Raw genomic sequence first — 17,503 nt, forward strand, 5'->3', positions numbered from 1 at the left:
GTAAGTATTTCCACGTTGAAATGGCACACAATACTGAACAAAAATAACATGACAGCTTGACATAACTGACGCGTGAGTTGTCAAAAAGAAGCTATTGAAAAAAGCACCTCTACTTAGATCACTCGTTATGAAACCCTTAGTTTTTGAGTTATAGATCATAAATTTTGCACTTGTCCGAAGTTAACGTTGTTTTTTTTTTTTTGTTTTGCTATTTTGAATTCAGCCGAATTGTACGCTAGATAATGAAAATTTTAGAAAAGTTAAAATCTCTTACATGAACTATTACATAGAATAATACTAATTTGATTCATCACCCAATTAGATACTATAATCAAATATGTGGAGCAGCAGTCAAAAAATCATCGGACAATAAGCCAACTAACAGTGTTTTAAGTTAGTGGTACATTTTGGACCGTTATTATATTGCATAATAAATGTATACTAATAATACTAAATAGTAGCAGAGCAATGTGCCAATTAGTTTGAAACCATAAACCGAAATTACAGCACAAAATACAAAACAAAATCCAGTCGAATATTTAATCCTTTATTCTCTTCTTTCCCCAAAGAAAATTAATATTAGCACTCTAATTGAAAACCCTCGCATTTATTGTCCTTGAAATGAGCTCATACTTACTTGCTAAGTACTGAATTACCCACGTGTATCTAATTAGATGCGTCAAAGATTCCTAAATTAGCTCTTAATTATATACCACAATGCCACTTCTGCACCAAAGCAGTGAAAAATCGATAACAATTGCTCTCTAATAAGCAAGTGCTTTATAATATGCATTCATTGTATGTGCGAGTATGTATAGCAAAAGTATATAACTTATTTATTTTTGGCTATCGTTAATTCGTTGTCATATTTGAATTGCGTTTAATGGCCAAATATTGATTTCTTGTTGTATTTAGTTACACATACTATGTATGTATATACATACATATGTATGTGAGTGTAAGTAGTTAGTTGAAACGCTCTCCTGTATGAATACCAATTTGATTAATGACCCAAATACGAAACACATGCGAAATAAATATATGTACAAGTCGGTGAAACCAAAACTTTGGTTTTGACATTTCAACAATAATATATTTTTCTGTCCCTGCCGCTGCCGGCGCCTCTGTCTGTAAATGTATTAAATTTTTGATACTTTTTTATCGACCTTGAAAGTTAGACTATAGGTCTATTGGTAGACTTCAACGGTCGGTGTGTATGTATGTATGTATATTATGATTTATCTTCATTGTCATTTTTTCCTTTTTTGCTTTATAACCAGTTTATTACAGAAAATAATTTGAAATATTGTGCTAGAAACTTTGATGGAGAATGTAAGAGCTTTCAGAATAATTATTTTTGTTTTGTTTTACGGTATACATATGTATGTATGTATATGAATGTACAAATATTTGAGAATAAATTTGAAGTTGGGCTGGCAAATAGTTTCGGAGATATGAGCGTATTCGTAAGAATTTCTTTAACACAATGTACATAATTCGCTCCCAAAAGTTGAAACGCGTTTTTTCTCGAAGCACTGTTTTCAGGTTCGGTGACAAAAATTTCTCCGAAATTCTCCGATCAGCCTCTTAGCTATATTTGTGATTAATTTAGATTTCTTTAAGTTAAAAATCATCCTCAGAAAAATCTTCCTCCACCCCTTTTTTCATAAGTTCTGTTTTTGTTGGTGTAGCGACAAAAAACAATCCTAAAGTAATTTCAAGGAGTGGTGCCGAGTTGACAGTCCTTGGCCGGTTAAAAATAGGGCCCGTTCCGGTTACTTAGACACGTCTGTTGTAGGAACGGTGGAGATCGGTTACGGTATCAAGGGAGTTCTTTTTTTTTTAATTGAATTATTGATTGTTACGGGGTTATATACAGTTAGAAGCCGAAAAAAGCGAATTTGCAAGTTTTTTTTCTGAGAAAACTTTTAAATTTATTATTATATTCAAAAATAGCATTAGTAAAAATATTTATTTGGAAAGGAGCTAGAGCTGATCTCCGAAAGCTCCTTTCAAAAAAAACAAAAGGTTTTGCGTGGTTATGCCCCTTCGTGTTGAATTTTTAGACTTCGAAGCCATTGAAAAGACTTCACGAAATACTTCAGCGTATTTTTTTTTAAGCTAAAACCTTTAAACCACATCTCTCATGGATCAATGAATATTTTTTAAAAGTGTTGCCATCTGTCTAAAAATAAAATTGCTTAAATATGAATAGAAAATATTGTATGATATGAAAATCAAGAAATAAATAGTATTTATATGTACATAATATATGTATATCTATATACAGAGTTGCCACCTTAAAAAATAAAGTTTTAATTAAAATAACTATTTCGCAAAAGCTACAATACACCAAAGCAACTTAAGAAATATTTTTGCTAAAAAGTTCAGAACAGAGTTGCCACATTTTTTCAAATAATGAAATGCAGTAAATGAGGGTTGTCAACTGCCAATATTTGCGTTTAAATAAATTTCGACTTTATCGTTTTTTGTGTTGTTGCTATTTGAAGATATAAAAGAAAAAATAGTTCTGCTTTCATACTCCATTCATTAAACCCAATTTAGTTGGATACCCAAAAGTTTAGAATTTTCATACATACACCACGCTTTCCCACTTAACAACGATTTTAAATATGTACATTTAAGTCACTCTTTTAATCTCCCCAGCTGATTGTAAATATTACATAACAAAGGGCATTACGATGTCGTGCCAAACATGTCAGGCAAAAGGAAGTGCAGTGGTATCCTATTTCAATGTCCTTTGCATGCCAAGCTTCGATTTTGTACGCTTACATAATCTCTATAAGTATATATAATATACCGTTATGCGTGTAGCGTTTGTGTGCTTTGCGCATTAACCCACAAACAGCGCTATTGTGTTGAGTTGTTTAACCCCCACCCACAACCCCCAGCTCTTGGCATGAAAATAGTCACTACAATTTTTATAGCTGTGAATAGGCATTTTGGCTTGATTTTTGTTGTGCTGATAATTTTGGGTACTTTTTAACGTTGTTGTTGATACACTTGATTGCTTTTTGTTGTTGGCTTTTTCTTTTTGATTGCTTTTTCCATTGCCGCTCAAACACATGTACATGTCGTCACTTAGAATGCGAAACAACGTATCAACAAAAAAATCGAAATTGAGTTTTTTTTTCATTCCTTTTACATATGTACATATGTATATGCATGTAGCATAAAATTTTCAGCTTCCAATGTCAGATATAACCAACTTATAACCAATATATAACCATTTTATAACCGAAACTCTAATTTTGTTTCAATATGAATGGTTTCTACTATACCGTTTTTCCTTTACCTATAAGCTTATGAAAAGTGTTGTTACGTTATTTTGCATTTTAGGTGACAATATGTAAATATCTGGTTACTGTATGGCATATCTAAAGGCGGCGCTGTGTAGTTACACTTGTACCGTTTATTGATTTTGTTCGCTACTCTTTCGTAATTATCGCTGCGGCTCGTCAACGCCATCGCCAATAGCCCATTTCCCTTGTACGTCATTGTCTTTTATTTTTAACATGCGCACACACACACATACACAAACATGCAAACACACATTAACCGCCATTAGCGCCTGTCAAATCGGTGTTTGCATTCATGCATATGTTTTTTTTCATGCATATGTGTGTGTGTGCGTGTGCGTGTCTATGTGCATATCTATAAAGTGTATATTAGTTTGTTATCGCTTTGATGATTTTTATTCTTTTGGCCTCACTCACTTCGATTTCAAACTGATTGATCAATTCGATGCAGCGTTTTTCTTCTTATATGACACAATATGACGGCGCTGTTGTTGTTTGTAGACATATACTCGTACTATGTGTATATAACAAATGATATAGATATGAAAATCGTGACAATTTGTATTTAAATGTCAATTAATCGATCAGCAGTTTTTGTGTTTGGCGTTAAATGATGAATTTATAGCAAATTGTTTGTTCACATGTACATATGCTATTGTATGTCTGGGCCGGTAGTCGAATCCCGTAGTAATTTTCGATAGAACAGAAAGGTATTAGACTTGAAAATCAAATATATTGGCTAGTCGAAAAAGTCTTTTCGTATTTTGTCAATAGATGTTGTCGCAGTCGTATATCTCCAGTGCTACCAATCACATTGTGTCATACCATATAGTGCTGGAAAGTTAATATTTTAAGCTTCATTTAACCAATAAAATTTAATTCGGAGAATTTGAAAAAAATTACAGCTGTTCAAAAATGAATGAAAATAATGACGAAATTCGCTATATTTTGTAAATTTTTTATAAAGAGGGAAGAATGCCACGCATGCCACCAATGAAATTTGTGAAGTTTACGGAGACGATGTTGTATCAGTTCGTTTAGCACAACAATGGATCGCTCGCTTCCGTTTTGTCTCGGAGGAGATTAATCATCATCCTAGAAGCCGCGGCAGAAGTTTGCTGAGCGTCCTGCAGTACCTCCGATGTCCTCAGTGTACCACTGAATTATGCTCCCCTCAGTAGTAGCTTAAGTATGGAATCCCTGCAGTCAGCCTTACTGCGGAGAGTAACTTTAAGGTGGTAGTCTGGTAACTTGGGTTCAAAAAATCGAAATTTTTTTTGCTTAATTTGAAAGTACAATGTCTTGAGAATATATTGTGAAAATTTCAGATAGAAATTCGAAATATTTCGGGAGTTATAACGAGTTTCCTAGAGCGCCTCGGAATCCTCTTTCTCGGAGTTGTTGAACTTTAAATGCGTTTTTCTCAAAACATTGTTTTTCTGGTCGGTCCTAACTTTTTTTCTACTGAACCGATTGCTTTCAAATTTTAAAAGGCTGTTCTACACACTTATAGTTCTCGTCGGTACTAACGAAAATTTTTTTCACCCTTAACTTTTTATTTTACAACCCTTTATTTGCAAAAATAAAATGACTTTCGTCATTTTGTTATTTAGCCTTGAAATTTAACGTCATTAGTTCCGACCAGAATGACATGTCTATAGATTAAGAATAATCAAGAATATTTGATTTCAGATAACATCAAGAGCCAAAATCACCCGGGCCACCCACGTGCATTTTTTTTTTGAGGTTCCAACTTCGAGTGACAATAATAATAGCAATAAAGTATTAAATTTTTTCAAATACATTTTTTTTTATATTTTCAATATGTAAATAAAAACACTCTAAATATTCAAGACAATTCATTTTTATTTTCCTATAAAAAACCACCCTCCAAAGAAGTCATGAAAATAGGCATAAGTTGCCAGACTACTACCTTAAACTGCTTTTTGAAGAAGGGCCAGTGAGTTAGGGGGTATAGTGAATTTACACGATTTTTTCAACAATTAGAATCGGAGACTCCTTAAAATACTTTTATAAATGATCAGCATGACAAGTTATGTCGATTTAGCTTTGTCGGTCGTCGGTAGGTCCGTTTTTCTGTAACATACATATATAAGCGAACTTGAGTCCCTAAGTTTTTGAGATATTGATTTGAAATTTTGCACATTTTCTTTCCATTTCTCTTTTTCTCTCCATTTGTCGGATTCACCGAAATCGGACCACTCAAAAATCAAGTCGTATGTTTCTTTAACTTTTTACACAAAGGCACAAAGTAAACGAGTAGATATTTAAAAAAAATATCTAGAATTGAAAAAAATCATTAATTATTTTAGAAAAATTATATGAAAATTTTCAAAAAAGAATCCATTAATTATTTTAGAGAAATATATGTCCAAAATTATGCGAAATACGCGCTATACTTTTAGGCGCATACACGCCTTTTATACATTACTACAATTCTCAACCTGGTAATGCAATATTTTGTTAATATATTGCTTATTTATAGTTATAAAAATATTTTAATAATTTTATTTGTAATATATTTTCTTCTTCGATCTCAAGTAAGCCCCAGAAAATTCTCTAGGAGATTTTTCATGACAATCACTGTTGGGTTTTGGATCAAACTCATCCACCCTCCTTTCTATGAATTAAGTTTTTGTGCGCTTAGGCTGTTGTTATTGACAATAGCTGGAAAAAATATATGGAATTTTCCTGAGCCCGATTTCAGTTTCTACAATTTTCAGCTTCCTATCATTTATTCGCTGTTAAACTTCACAAGCGTCATATATTTAAGCTTAAAAGAGTATCATTATCGACTCTAAAATGCATACTTAGGAGTATATCTAAGCTTAAAAAACTCTAATTATCGACTCTAAAATGCATGCATGGGAATAGAAATGCAATCTTCTCATTACCTTAATTACTGTCTTCCTAACCATTTTAACCCCACCCCACTTGCCTTTTATTATTTTTCCAGGCAAGAGAAAATTATTTATTTATTTCTTCAGACTTTTATTGTGACCTAATGAGATGTGTTGAGTTGAGTAACTCCACTCCCCCCCAAACCTCATATGAACTCCTTAAATATTTGTTATTCCTATACTCTCGACTTATTTTGTATAATGTGCTCATAATCATATGGCGTTTGGAACAATGCGCTCACGTCCAATGCACGCACATATGCCGTGCCGTGCCTCCTGTCGCATGGCCCGCATACCACATGTTGTCCCATGCCAAGTATGCGTCATGCAGTTATGCCCCATTTCGTCGATGCTTCTTCTTGCTGGAATGCACACTAGTACATAAATATATTTATATATACATATACATATGTATATATATAATTTATAAATATAAAGTTGATTAAATTTTCTGTTACCAATCGGTAAATTTAGCTTTTAATAATAGCTAACGGTATACTTTGAACATAAGCTTTGTGTCATGTGTATCATTCTTTCCTGTATCTATAGCCTTTTGCAATTGATTGATTGTGTGGCGTCTGACAAGCGATTTTTGGATATTTGACGTCACAGCCGTTCTTTAAGTATATTTCTATAATTTTTTAAATTTTTTTTCTCCTAAACTCGTCTTATTGTCTTGTACGTCGATTTTTGTCGTAAATTACTCGCTGCTTTTGGCCTCAGCTAGCTGAGTAGCGCACACATTCCTATACGCACATAAATATCAATATGGTTGCATAATATGAAGTTATGCGCACTTCAGCCATAAAGTTGCTTGACATCTTTATTCTTTCTTTATTCTTCGGTTCAGCTAAGGGTTGCTTTGGAGAGCGCGCTGTGCAAATTCCTTCACTTAATCTGACTTTATTTTAATAATGCCATTACAGCTCGAGTTTCGGCATACAAATCGTAAGCATAAAATTTTAGTGCTGCCAGATTGTTTTTTATTTTTATTATTACTTATCTTTTTTGTAGTTGTTGTTTTACGCTCTTTGCCATGGTGTGCTACATTTTCTAAGCGCTTTCATCCCTTAATCTGACTTTGCTGAGCTGGTATGCGGCACACACTCATACACACACATATACAAGTACACACATTTGTGCTTTGTAGCTTTGCGGGTGTGTTCAAAACTGGTTTTGTTAAGGTCTTTTAGGCGCATGCGCAATGCATGCCGCTGTACAACGATTATGCATGCAGTTCATCAAATTATACAAAATATTTATTTGAAATAAATTCACCTAGCGACTATACCTACACTTTGAAGTTTTTTTCACATTAAATTTACCGTAAGCTGGACGAAGTACAATTGAAGCTTACTTCTAACAAAGGCCGTTCAAACCATATTGCCTTATGAAAATACCGTTAATGCACACATAATATACTTTAATTGTATTTTGCAGTCCTTGTAAGCGCAGCCTGTGGAACACGTCATCGCCTCCAGCGCCAGCAAGTACCGTTACGTAGCCAACAATATACATATAGACTGCTGCATAGCGTACAAACACATACACACATACATACAAATATACGCCAATATGAGTTATTATGCCGCCCCACCAGTTGGCCTGCCTGCCTGCCTGCCCCACTGTAGGAAGAAGTGGCAGGTGCTTGTACAACTTGCCACAGTGCCACACATTTTATCTCGACAAGCACACGCACAGACAGCCGCACTCAATTGTATCTGTGTGTTTAACAAGCTTTTGTTGGTGCCACTGTTGGCATGTACATAAGTACATATATGTATATGTATGTGTTCGTGTGCCTCAATCAATTTTTGTATGAAATGTGTGATTTCTATGTTTTTGCTGTTGTTGTTGCTGCTGCGCTTCGTTCGCGTTTCTTGCAAACCAATTTGTGCAATTTCTCGAATCGTGACTTCTTGCTTTGCTCTACTTTATGCACACGCTCGGCTGGTCGGTCGCTCTGTCGCCGCGTCGGCCGCTCTCGTTTGGCGTTTAGTGTCGCACTCCGCTGCCGCCCCGTCCGCTCGCTGACTCGCCTGCAGTAACAACAATGTCACTTCATTTGTGTTGATTATTTGTTGGCGCTGGAAATTGGTTTTATCAGAGTTCTTCGCGTGCGGTGACGGTGTTGGGGACGGAGATGGTGAGTGCTGGTGCGGTGTGCGGTTTGTATCGCCAACAAAGCGATTAAACTAACAAATCGCGGCAAAATCTCGCACATCGGCAATTCCGGCTGATGACGACAGCGCACAAATGAGATGTGTGCGGCCAGCAACAAAATGTACAGAGAGCGGCAGCGGCAAAGAGATTCGGCGTGTGGTCGTATGAAATGTTCTTGATTATTTGTATGAGCACGAAAAAATGTTCTGGCAAAGTTACAGTGTATGGAGAATTCAGTTGCCGGAGTCTGTTTTTCCGCAAAAAAAATCTATAATTGTGTTCATTAACGGTCGTTATACTTTGACATGAATTTATGTGAATTTGTATCAACACGCTTTCTTTCTCAGTTTCTATGACAGCTATATGCTATAGTGATCCGATTTGAATAATGCGTTCGGGGATTGTAGCGTTGCCTTAGATAATAATCTATGCCAAATTTCGTGAAGATATCTTATCAAATAAAAAAGTTTTCCGTATGAGGACTTCATTGTGATCGTTCAGTTTGTATGTCAGCTATATGCTGTAGTGGTCCGATCTGAGCAATATATTTGGAGATTATAACATTGCCTCGGAAAAATATCCATACTAAATTTAGTGAAGCTATCTTGTCATATAATGGGTTTGTCACAGAAAAACTTGATTTTGATAGGTCAGTTTGTATGGCAGCTATGTACATATATGATATGTTGGTCCAAAATCTGTCATTCTGACAAAAGAGCAACTTCTTGAAAAGAAACGGAGGTGTGTGCCATTTCAGATTGATATCTCAAAAATTTACCGACTCATACGCATATATACAGATGAACAGACGGACAAACGCTTACAGCTAAATCGGCTCAGCCCTTCATGCTGATCATTTACTAATGTATTTTACCTATAGGACCACCCACGTTTCTTTCTTGGTGTTGCACTTGATGACAAATTTAATATACCCCGCTCGGGGTATAAAAATAAAATACATATGTGACCTGGTCTACGAAAAGGGGGCTAACGTGCGAAAACTAGTTTTCTGGGAAAAGCTGTTAAAAATAATTGTCAGTTTCTCGTTATCTCATTAATTGTTCTCCTTTTTTCTCCTAATCCCCCTTTTCGTAGACCAGGTCACATATGTATATAAAATATGGTAAATCAGTTGAAAAATTCCAAAATTAATTTCAACTAAATTGCATAACTAATAAAAAAAAACACGAAATCAACGTGTAAGCACCAAAACACACCACTGTACATTTGCAACGGTTCATGCCAAGGGAGGCTCATATCAGCGTGCAATTGTTGCTACTCGCCGTTTTCCACCCTGTCACAACGAGTACCATGTGCTCTGAGATATTTGAAGCGAAGAGCAATCTGAGGGATTCGGGCAGAAACCAGCAAAATTATCGAAAACTTTCCGTGCATTTTGCGCTCGTCCCATACAATACCCTTCCATAGTATCTCATTGATTTCCTCCTACCCGCCATCAGCTCAGCATTTTTATTACATTTGCTTGCTTTTATTATGGCATATAATTGTTCTTATTGTTGTCGAATTTGTTGAGTGAGCGCGCGCGCTCGGACTCTCTTGCTGCTGCGCGGCTGTCACAGGCGGAACTCAACAACAAAGCGGTCGATTAGCTTTCGGCGACGTACGGCAGGGCCATGGCAACAGCAACAACATGTGTTGAGTGTGTTGGAATGTGAACGAAAAGGCAGAGCGCAGGCTGGCTGCCCGTCGGTCGAGCACGATGCGAGCGGCGAGCGGCGTTCGGCGGTGAATTGTGTGTTTGTTTGGCTCGTGGGCTCGTTGGCTCGTTGGCTGACAGTGAAAGCTTAATCGCTCTGTACGCGTTGAAAATTTTCAGTCGAGCGCTGATACCGAACAAGGAAGGTCGGTCTAGGCAGAGATTCTCTACTCGTCTCGCGGGCTTCTTACACAACACTTAAGCGCAGAGCAAAAGAATAGAAAATTTTTGAGAATAGAAATATTATATATATACTGTGTGGTGGTGGAAAATAGTTGGAAAAAGTCATATATATGTACATATAATAAGGATATTGAAAAGTTTTTGAAGTAAAATCCGAAAAGTACAAACCGCTACGCTTAGGCGGAAACAATTCAACGACAGTATTTGGCATACAAAAAGAAAATCAATTAACAAGAGTATAAAGTGCAAATCAAACGTTTAATTACATATACGTCCAAGCAAGGGAGAATTTCAAAACGCGCTAGGGGCTACTTAGTAACCCCCGGAAAAAAACCAACAACAACTATAACATCGAATAGAAACAGGAAAAATTATTGTGTAATACCACCCCGAGTAGCTGCCGCAGCAGTCAGGTACCCAATCATAAAATCATCATATAGCATATATATAAAATTGTGCCACACCGTGCCACTGCATATGCCAACAAAAAGGCCATTCCGCCGCTGTGGTCCCAAAGGTTTTGCAAACATTTTTTCACTAAGTGGAATTCTGTGTAGCACCATTTGGGGGCTCAACGTAAGACTTGGCTTGTGACGCAGGCGTTGGCAAAGGCACAAGTAGTGGCAAAGGCGCAGCAGCGGTGGCGCCGAAGTGCTGTAGAAAATGTCCTTGTTCGAAATCGATTTTTCTCAACTCAACTTGCCCATAAACTCGACACACATCACGCATGAAAACTCGCATGTGCGCGTGTGTGCTGCTTCGTGAAGTGTGTTTTTGTATATATGTGCTTAAGAACATGGCGAAAAGTGAGAAAAAATAAATTATTCAAAAAAAAAAAAAAATAATATTTTTTACTACGAAAAATGCTGACTCGTTAAAAATTGTATAAATAAAGTATTGATTGAGCGAAAAGTGTGCAGTTAACGGTTTAAGAAAAATTCAATCGATCGAAAAAGTGCGCAAGCAGAACGTACATATACATACAGACATTTATACATATATATAGTGGTGTAAGAAAAGAGTGCTAGGAACGTACGGACAAACCATAATCATACATACATACATAAGTAGAAATGCGAAGTGTTGAGGCGCTGGCGCATTCTTGGCGCTATATTCCATACTTTACACCAATTTCTGTGTGTGTGTGTGTGTGTGTGTTTGTTGTAGGTGGAAACTTGTTAAAAGAAGGGCAAAGCACAATTGTACCATTTATGTGTATACGAAGGAGGGCATAGCCGCCGCGCACTCCAAAGCGCCGCCAAAGGAAACGACGCCAGCGCCGATTATGATGTTACTCATACGTCGTGTGGGCCGCCTTGCGCCGAGTTGGGCGTACAAGAGGGCGCGCTCGCTCAACACCACATGCGTTGCACAACAGTTTCGATTTTTCACAGCCAAAAACTGTTAGCCTAGTGCTCTATACTAAGGAACTAATGGCACGTCAAAGGAATTTTCAAATTATTTTCTCGAAATTTTCGAATTAAATATTTGCTTTGACTAAACCTGAAAAAGACAATTAATATTGCTTTTCATTTTTCTCTTAATTAAACGTTTGTAATTTTACAAAGCAATGTCTGTTATCGTTGGCTTTTGCCGACTTTACTTCCGCACTTGTGCTGCTTATCATTGTCTGCAATATAATCAATCATTACAAGCGCTTATCTGAAGGCAAAATTGTGATTCATATTAATTTATGCCTGTCGAAACATCCAAAAAAAAAGAAAAAGGCGAAAAAATAGTAGAGGCTTATCGTGAGATTTTAGATAAAAGTGGAGGTCATAGTTTATGTAATGGTGTATATGATAAATTTCGATGATTGTTGAAATGAAAGCCTTGTTATCTAATACGATATAATTGAAAAATTATTAAATAATATTTCTCATATTATATACATATATATCCAACAACTGAGGAAAATTATAAATTTTTTGTCAATTTCCTTGCTCTTTGTATGAATCAAAATTTCCAGCCTTATTTTTATCACAAAAAATAACTTCATTGCAGTTGCTAAGTACCAAGTACAACGGCGTTACATACATACATATATGCTCGGTTTCTGCTTTATTAAGACATAAGACCTATTTGGAATATTGAAAATCCATAAATATTCATTTATACCATATTTTTGAAATATTTTACCATATGAAATTTCAAAAAACTAAATTTTTTGAATTTTCAAAAATATTAAAAATATTTTCCTTTCTCCAAAAAAAAAAATCAAAAATTTTCGATATCCCGAGCTCTTTCAATTAATTTTCCTGAAAAATGTTTGCTTTTCTTGGCTGCAAAAGCTTTTTAACCGCTTTCAAAATATAAAAAGTAGTTTTTCTTCATTTTAAGATTGAATATTTTTCATCATGCCGAGCTCTCTCAATCGAAAAGTAGAAAAATTGTCCATCTATCGAACTCATCCAATTGAAATTTCGCAAAAATATCTGTTTTTACTGGCTTCAAAAGCTTCCATCTGCTTTTCACAGACAGAGCGTGCTTTTTAAGCTACTCTTCGCCAGAGCCAACACTCTGCAGAGAGCGCATATCCCTGCAGTAGCGTGAAAGTGACCGCTCTCTTTTTGAATGCTGACGCTTTTCCATTTCCAATAATCATTTTCAACCTCTAGTTTTCCAATTTTGGAATAACTGAAACAAACCACAACTCACTTCCAGTCAAATACGTATGTATGTACATACAAGTTGAAGTGGATGCGAGCACATGCGAAATTTCAATTCTGTACCAACGAGTACGGGTCCTTGCGAAACTGAAAATTGTGTTAACCGAAGCCTGTTTGACACGTTGCGCAGTTACACGCTTCATTTTGCAAACACGCATACACACACGCGCACATAGATGTATGGGAATTTGCATGCCTGCGATTGCATAATCCGCTTGACCCGCTTTTCACCGCAACACACACCAATATATGTATATATATCTACATATATGTATGTATATAAAAGTCGTTCTACTTGCGCTTATCGCCCTTTAACGGATACATCAACTTCAGACATAACCATTAATTTATTATAATTATTTTTTATATTTTTTAACCATCGACAACTTCACCGTTTTGCCAATTTCGCTATAGAATTTTCGCCTTAAATATTTTTTTTTACCACTAAACGACAAACCGCAACATGAGTGACGATCAGGTGGGTAAACGTGAAAAGAAGCTTCTGCTTTTGATTACTTTATTTTATATTTACAACTGCATAAGCATTATTCGCCAAGTGCATACTTCTATTCTACTCACACACATACTTATTTACATACATACATACTCGTTCATATGAATATGCACACTTTTGTATTTATAATATTCGTCTTTCGCTGTATTGTGTTGCAAAAGTATAATATTTTCATTATTTATTATCAGTTGGTCATGTAAATATTTACGCTTATGAAATATAGTACACACTTGTTTATTGAAGCCCATAAGCCGTTGCTTCGTGTTGTTAAGCGCGTAAAAACAATGAAACAGAAATGAAAGTATGAAAATGAAACTAGAGATGACGCTGACACGTTCGTATTAGAAAAGGCCAAATGAAATAAAATGTTTAGTACCCTTAAGCGGTGGGAATTCTTTAAATTAAATTGTGAGTCAGTATGCGGTTTATCAATCAGTATGTTTTCCAAATTTCTTAAGAAACAATTTTTTTTATACTTATTTATATTTTACAAAATATATGTATGACCTAAGATTTCTTCGTGTAACAGATTTGCTGAGATCGCGTTTAAGCTTAAATGTGGTGATACTTATATGGAATATTTCTTTGTCATAACTAAATACTAGTTCTACCAGATTAGAGCTCTTACGATTTACAAATCTAAATATTATCTCTTTGTGAGATTACAAGAACATAATACTGAAAACTATAGCTTTTAAAAATATATTTATATATTTACATATCTTCTTATAAAATAAAAAAAATAAAAGTGGCTCCAAATGTTCGGGAAAACTAATCGTTCATCAATGTTATTGGAAAAATTAAATAAAATTAGTAAAAAACTAGAGAAGGAAAATGTATTTTTTGTAATTATATTAAAAATGTAATTGAAAAAGAAACATAAAATATAATAAAAAAATTCTTTATGGGACAAAAATAACAAAAATTTATATAATAAAATTATATAAAGCATAAAATAAACAAAATAAAAGTATAAAATATTGAAAATAAAATTTAAAAAAAAGTAAAATAAAATAAATTTTTTTTATGGAACAAAAATAAAAAAAAATTATATATGTACATATAAACTGAACAGAATAAAGGAAAATAAAAATATTGAAAATAAAATTGAACAAAAAAGAAATTAAAATAAAAAAAATAGAAATATAAATAAAAAATTAATTATTTTAAATTAAAATAAAACTTCCCTAAATAAAAGTATATAATCTAAAAAATATGTAATTGAAATATTATGGAATAAATAAAGGGGGAAAAATGTTGGCTAAATTAGCTTAAACATATTAAAGTAAATTTTTCAAATTAACATAATATATTAAATATATTTTTATTAAACTTGGAAAAAAATTTTGGAAAAAAGAAAATAAAATTGAAAAAAATAAAACAAAAACTAAATTTTAATAAAAAAAAATAAGAATAAAAAAAATAATTATTTCAAATTAAAATAAAACTATTTCTAATTAAAAGTATATAGTATCTGTAAAAATTTATAATTGAGATATTATGAAATGAATTAAGGAAAAAAACAAATATTGACTAAATTACCTGAAACAGATTAAGTAAAATGTTTCAAAATTACATAATATATTATAAACTATTAAAAAATAGTACAAAAACAAGAAATTTCGTTAACTTCGGCTGCAGCTGAGCTATAATACCCTTCACAAGTACATTTTTAAAAGCATAAAAGAATATAAAAAGAATTTTATCCTGATATTGATTGCTCAATTTGAATGACAGCTATATGCTATAATATTCCAATCTGAGCAATTTTTTCGGAGATTATAGCCTTTAATTGGATAAAAATCCAAGCCAAATATTGTGAAAATATCTCGTCAAATAAAAAAGTTTGCCATACAGGTACTTAATTGTGATGGTTCAGTTTGTATGACAGCTATATGCTATAGTCGTCCGATCTGAACGATTTGTTCGGACATTGTGTTGTTGTCTTGAACAATAATCCTTCCCAAATATTATAAAGATCATTCAGTTTGTATGGCAGCTATAAGCTGTCGATATGAACAATTTGCTTGGAGATTATGTCGTTGTCTTGGACTATAATTCTTATAACTTATATAGCATCTCCAATCGTTCTTTCTGACTGTTACAAACTTTGTGGCCTTAATAGGGTATAAAAACGGTTCTTCTTCTTCTTCCTAGCATGTAAATAATTATTTCCTACATATATATATATCTAAAAATCATTTAATGTCTCAAAATGATAATCAAATTCAATAATTCAATTTCGACTTCGTGAAAATACCTGCTAGTACTTCATCGTGCATTTTTGGCCTGAAATGCTTTGGCATTAAGCAAATTGTCATTGCAACTCTTCGTACACGCTATTTATTGAGTTTTATTATTTTTTATTGTTCTGTGATTGCTTTATAATATTTTCACAACATTCAGCCATACCTATTTCTCTTGTTATCACTTTAAATTTCTTTATTGTGTCTTGTAGACAAAAGTCAATTATTACTTTATGGGCGACCATATAAAAGGGCTTAGGCGTTTAGCGACAAGCGGGAAAACGTAAATTGTGCTTTATACTCACAAAAAAAAAATTAACAATTTACAAATCGACACTTACATATGTATACTTAACGGTAATTTTTAAGAGATTACGATTTGTCAGTTTCACGCTTGATAATTGTCTAATTTATTTTAAATTCCTTCACCTAAACCGTTTTTACACTTTTAGTCATATAATCGCTCCCTGAGTGAAATCTAACTTTGACATTGGTGTTTTGAAAGCCTTATTCCTAATTTATCACTCTTCTTTATTTCTTGCTTTGTTTGGGTTTTATTTGTTAATTTATTTACCTGCCGACTCATAAATATTTTGAAAAAATGCCTTTTATTTCTTGCACAACAAAGTCTCGTAAATACACCTTTTAGTGGCTTTTATAGTGCAATTATGACAATTTTTAATAAAATAAAAAAACTATAGAAGATATTTTATTGAACAAAAATAACAAAAAGTATTATAGTACTAGAGCGACTTCTTCTACTCTTCAACAACTGAGCGCTTTTTCACTAGTGAAATTTATCTCTCTTTTATCGCTAGTTGTTCGTTTATTGTTTTACCACGTCGCGTAATTTGTTATCGATTTTGTTTAGCTAACTCATTTTCTAAGAATATCGTGTTCTAAGATTATCATTTTCTAAGAATATTTAGTATTTCAAAAATTTCTAGTTTATAAATTTAAGGCAATGAAAGCTAACTGCTCAAAGACGTCATTAGTTCTATTTTTCGTTTTAAATTTCATATAATTTTTGTACCCAATATTTAAATTTATTATCTATCACAACACCACCATATCGATCTTACATTTATGGTATATATAATTATATAAACACATTTCTTCATTTTATAGGTCGTCTGTTGCTTACCGTGTCTGTAAGAAAACCTGTTAAACCACTTATAGGACTTGTTAATCTAGCTCTACATATAACTGAATTAATTTAGTTTTTTACTGCGTTTTCGTCTAACTTGTTTCTCATTAAGGTTCTTCCCTTTAGACACCAACGATCACCTGTAGATCACAAGATCACTGCAATACTAACAGTACAGACAGCACTAATTGCTATGCAAATTAATGCGCTGCCAGCAAAAAAAAAAAAAAAACCTTTAATAAATTAGTATATATTTGCAGTTACAATATTTATTTAGATAATTTTAAATGTCTTGCATACAAACACGAGTACATATGCATACTCGTATAAACACTGGGTTGTTTCAAAGAAATAGCGCGTCAGCAGCGCTGAATCTGAACAGCCGGCGACGGCGCGTGCTTTTTCTCACAGTGAACCGAAAAAATCCGGTTTTCCAAAGCGGTTACTATTTACGAGCCTAGTGTACGTAGTATTTCACATTTAGATAACTAACTTGCACTCCATGCGTTTCTTTCCACGAAACGTCTGACAACGAAATATGTGGGCAAGTGTGTTCGGTAACTATAATAGATAGCAACAGCGGTGTTTAGAGTTCTGCGGAACGCCTAAAGCTCTGTGCTTAC

The 17,503-nt window shown here is 33.9% G+C and overlaps 1 protein-coding gene across 3 annotated transcripts in view; it reads left to right on the forward strand.

The window, feature by feature from the left end:
• LOC120767026 (sodium/potassium-transporting ATPase subunit alpha) overlaps window positions 1–17,503 on the forward strand; it is a 91,916-nt gene that overhangs the window by 36,182 nt on the left and 38,231 nt on the right. The window contains exons 1-2 of one of the 3 annotated variants that reach the window (XM_040092866.1): window positions 10,239–10,717; window positions 13,388–13,451. The exons of 1 other annotated variant lie outside the window; for it this stretch is intronic. In XM_040092866.1, the coding sequence (XP_039948800.1) occupies window positions 13,437–13,451 (15 nt within the window). In that variant the 5' untranslated portion in view covers window positions 10,239–10,717; window positions 13,388–13,436. Of the gene's footprint in view, window positions 1–10,238; window positions 10,718–13,387; window positions 13,452–17,503 lie in introns of those variants that run through there. One more of the 3 variants, XM_040092867.1, reaches the window with a different exon arrangement.

The sequence above is a fragment of the Bactrocera tryoni genome, chromosome 1, assembly GCF_016617805.1.
Source record: "Bactrocera tryoni isolate S06 chromosome 1, CSIRO_BtryS06_freeze2, whole genome shotgun sequence".
Classification (NCBI taxonomy): Eukaryota; Metazoa; Arthropoda; class Insecta; order Diptera; family Tephritidae; genus Bactrocera; species Bactrocera tryoni.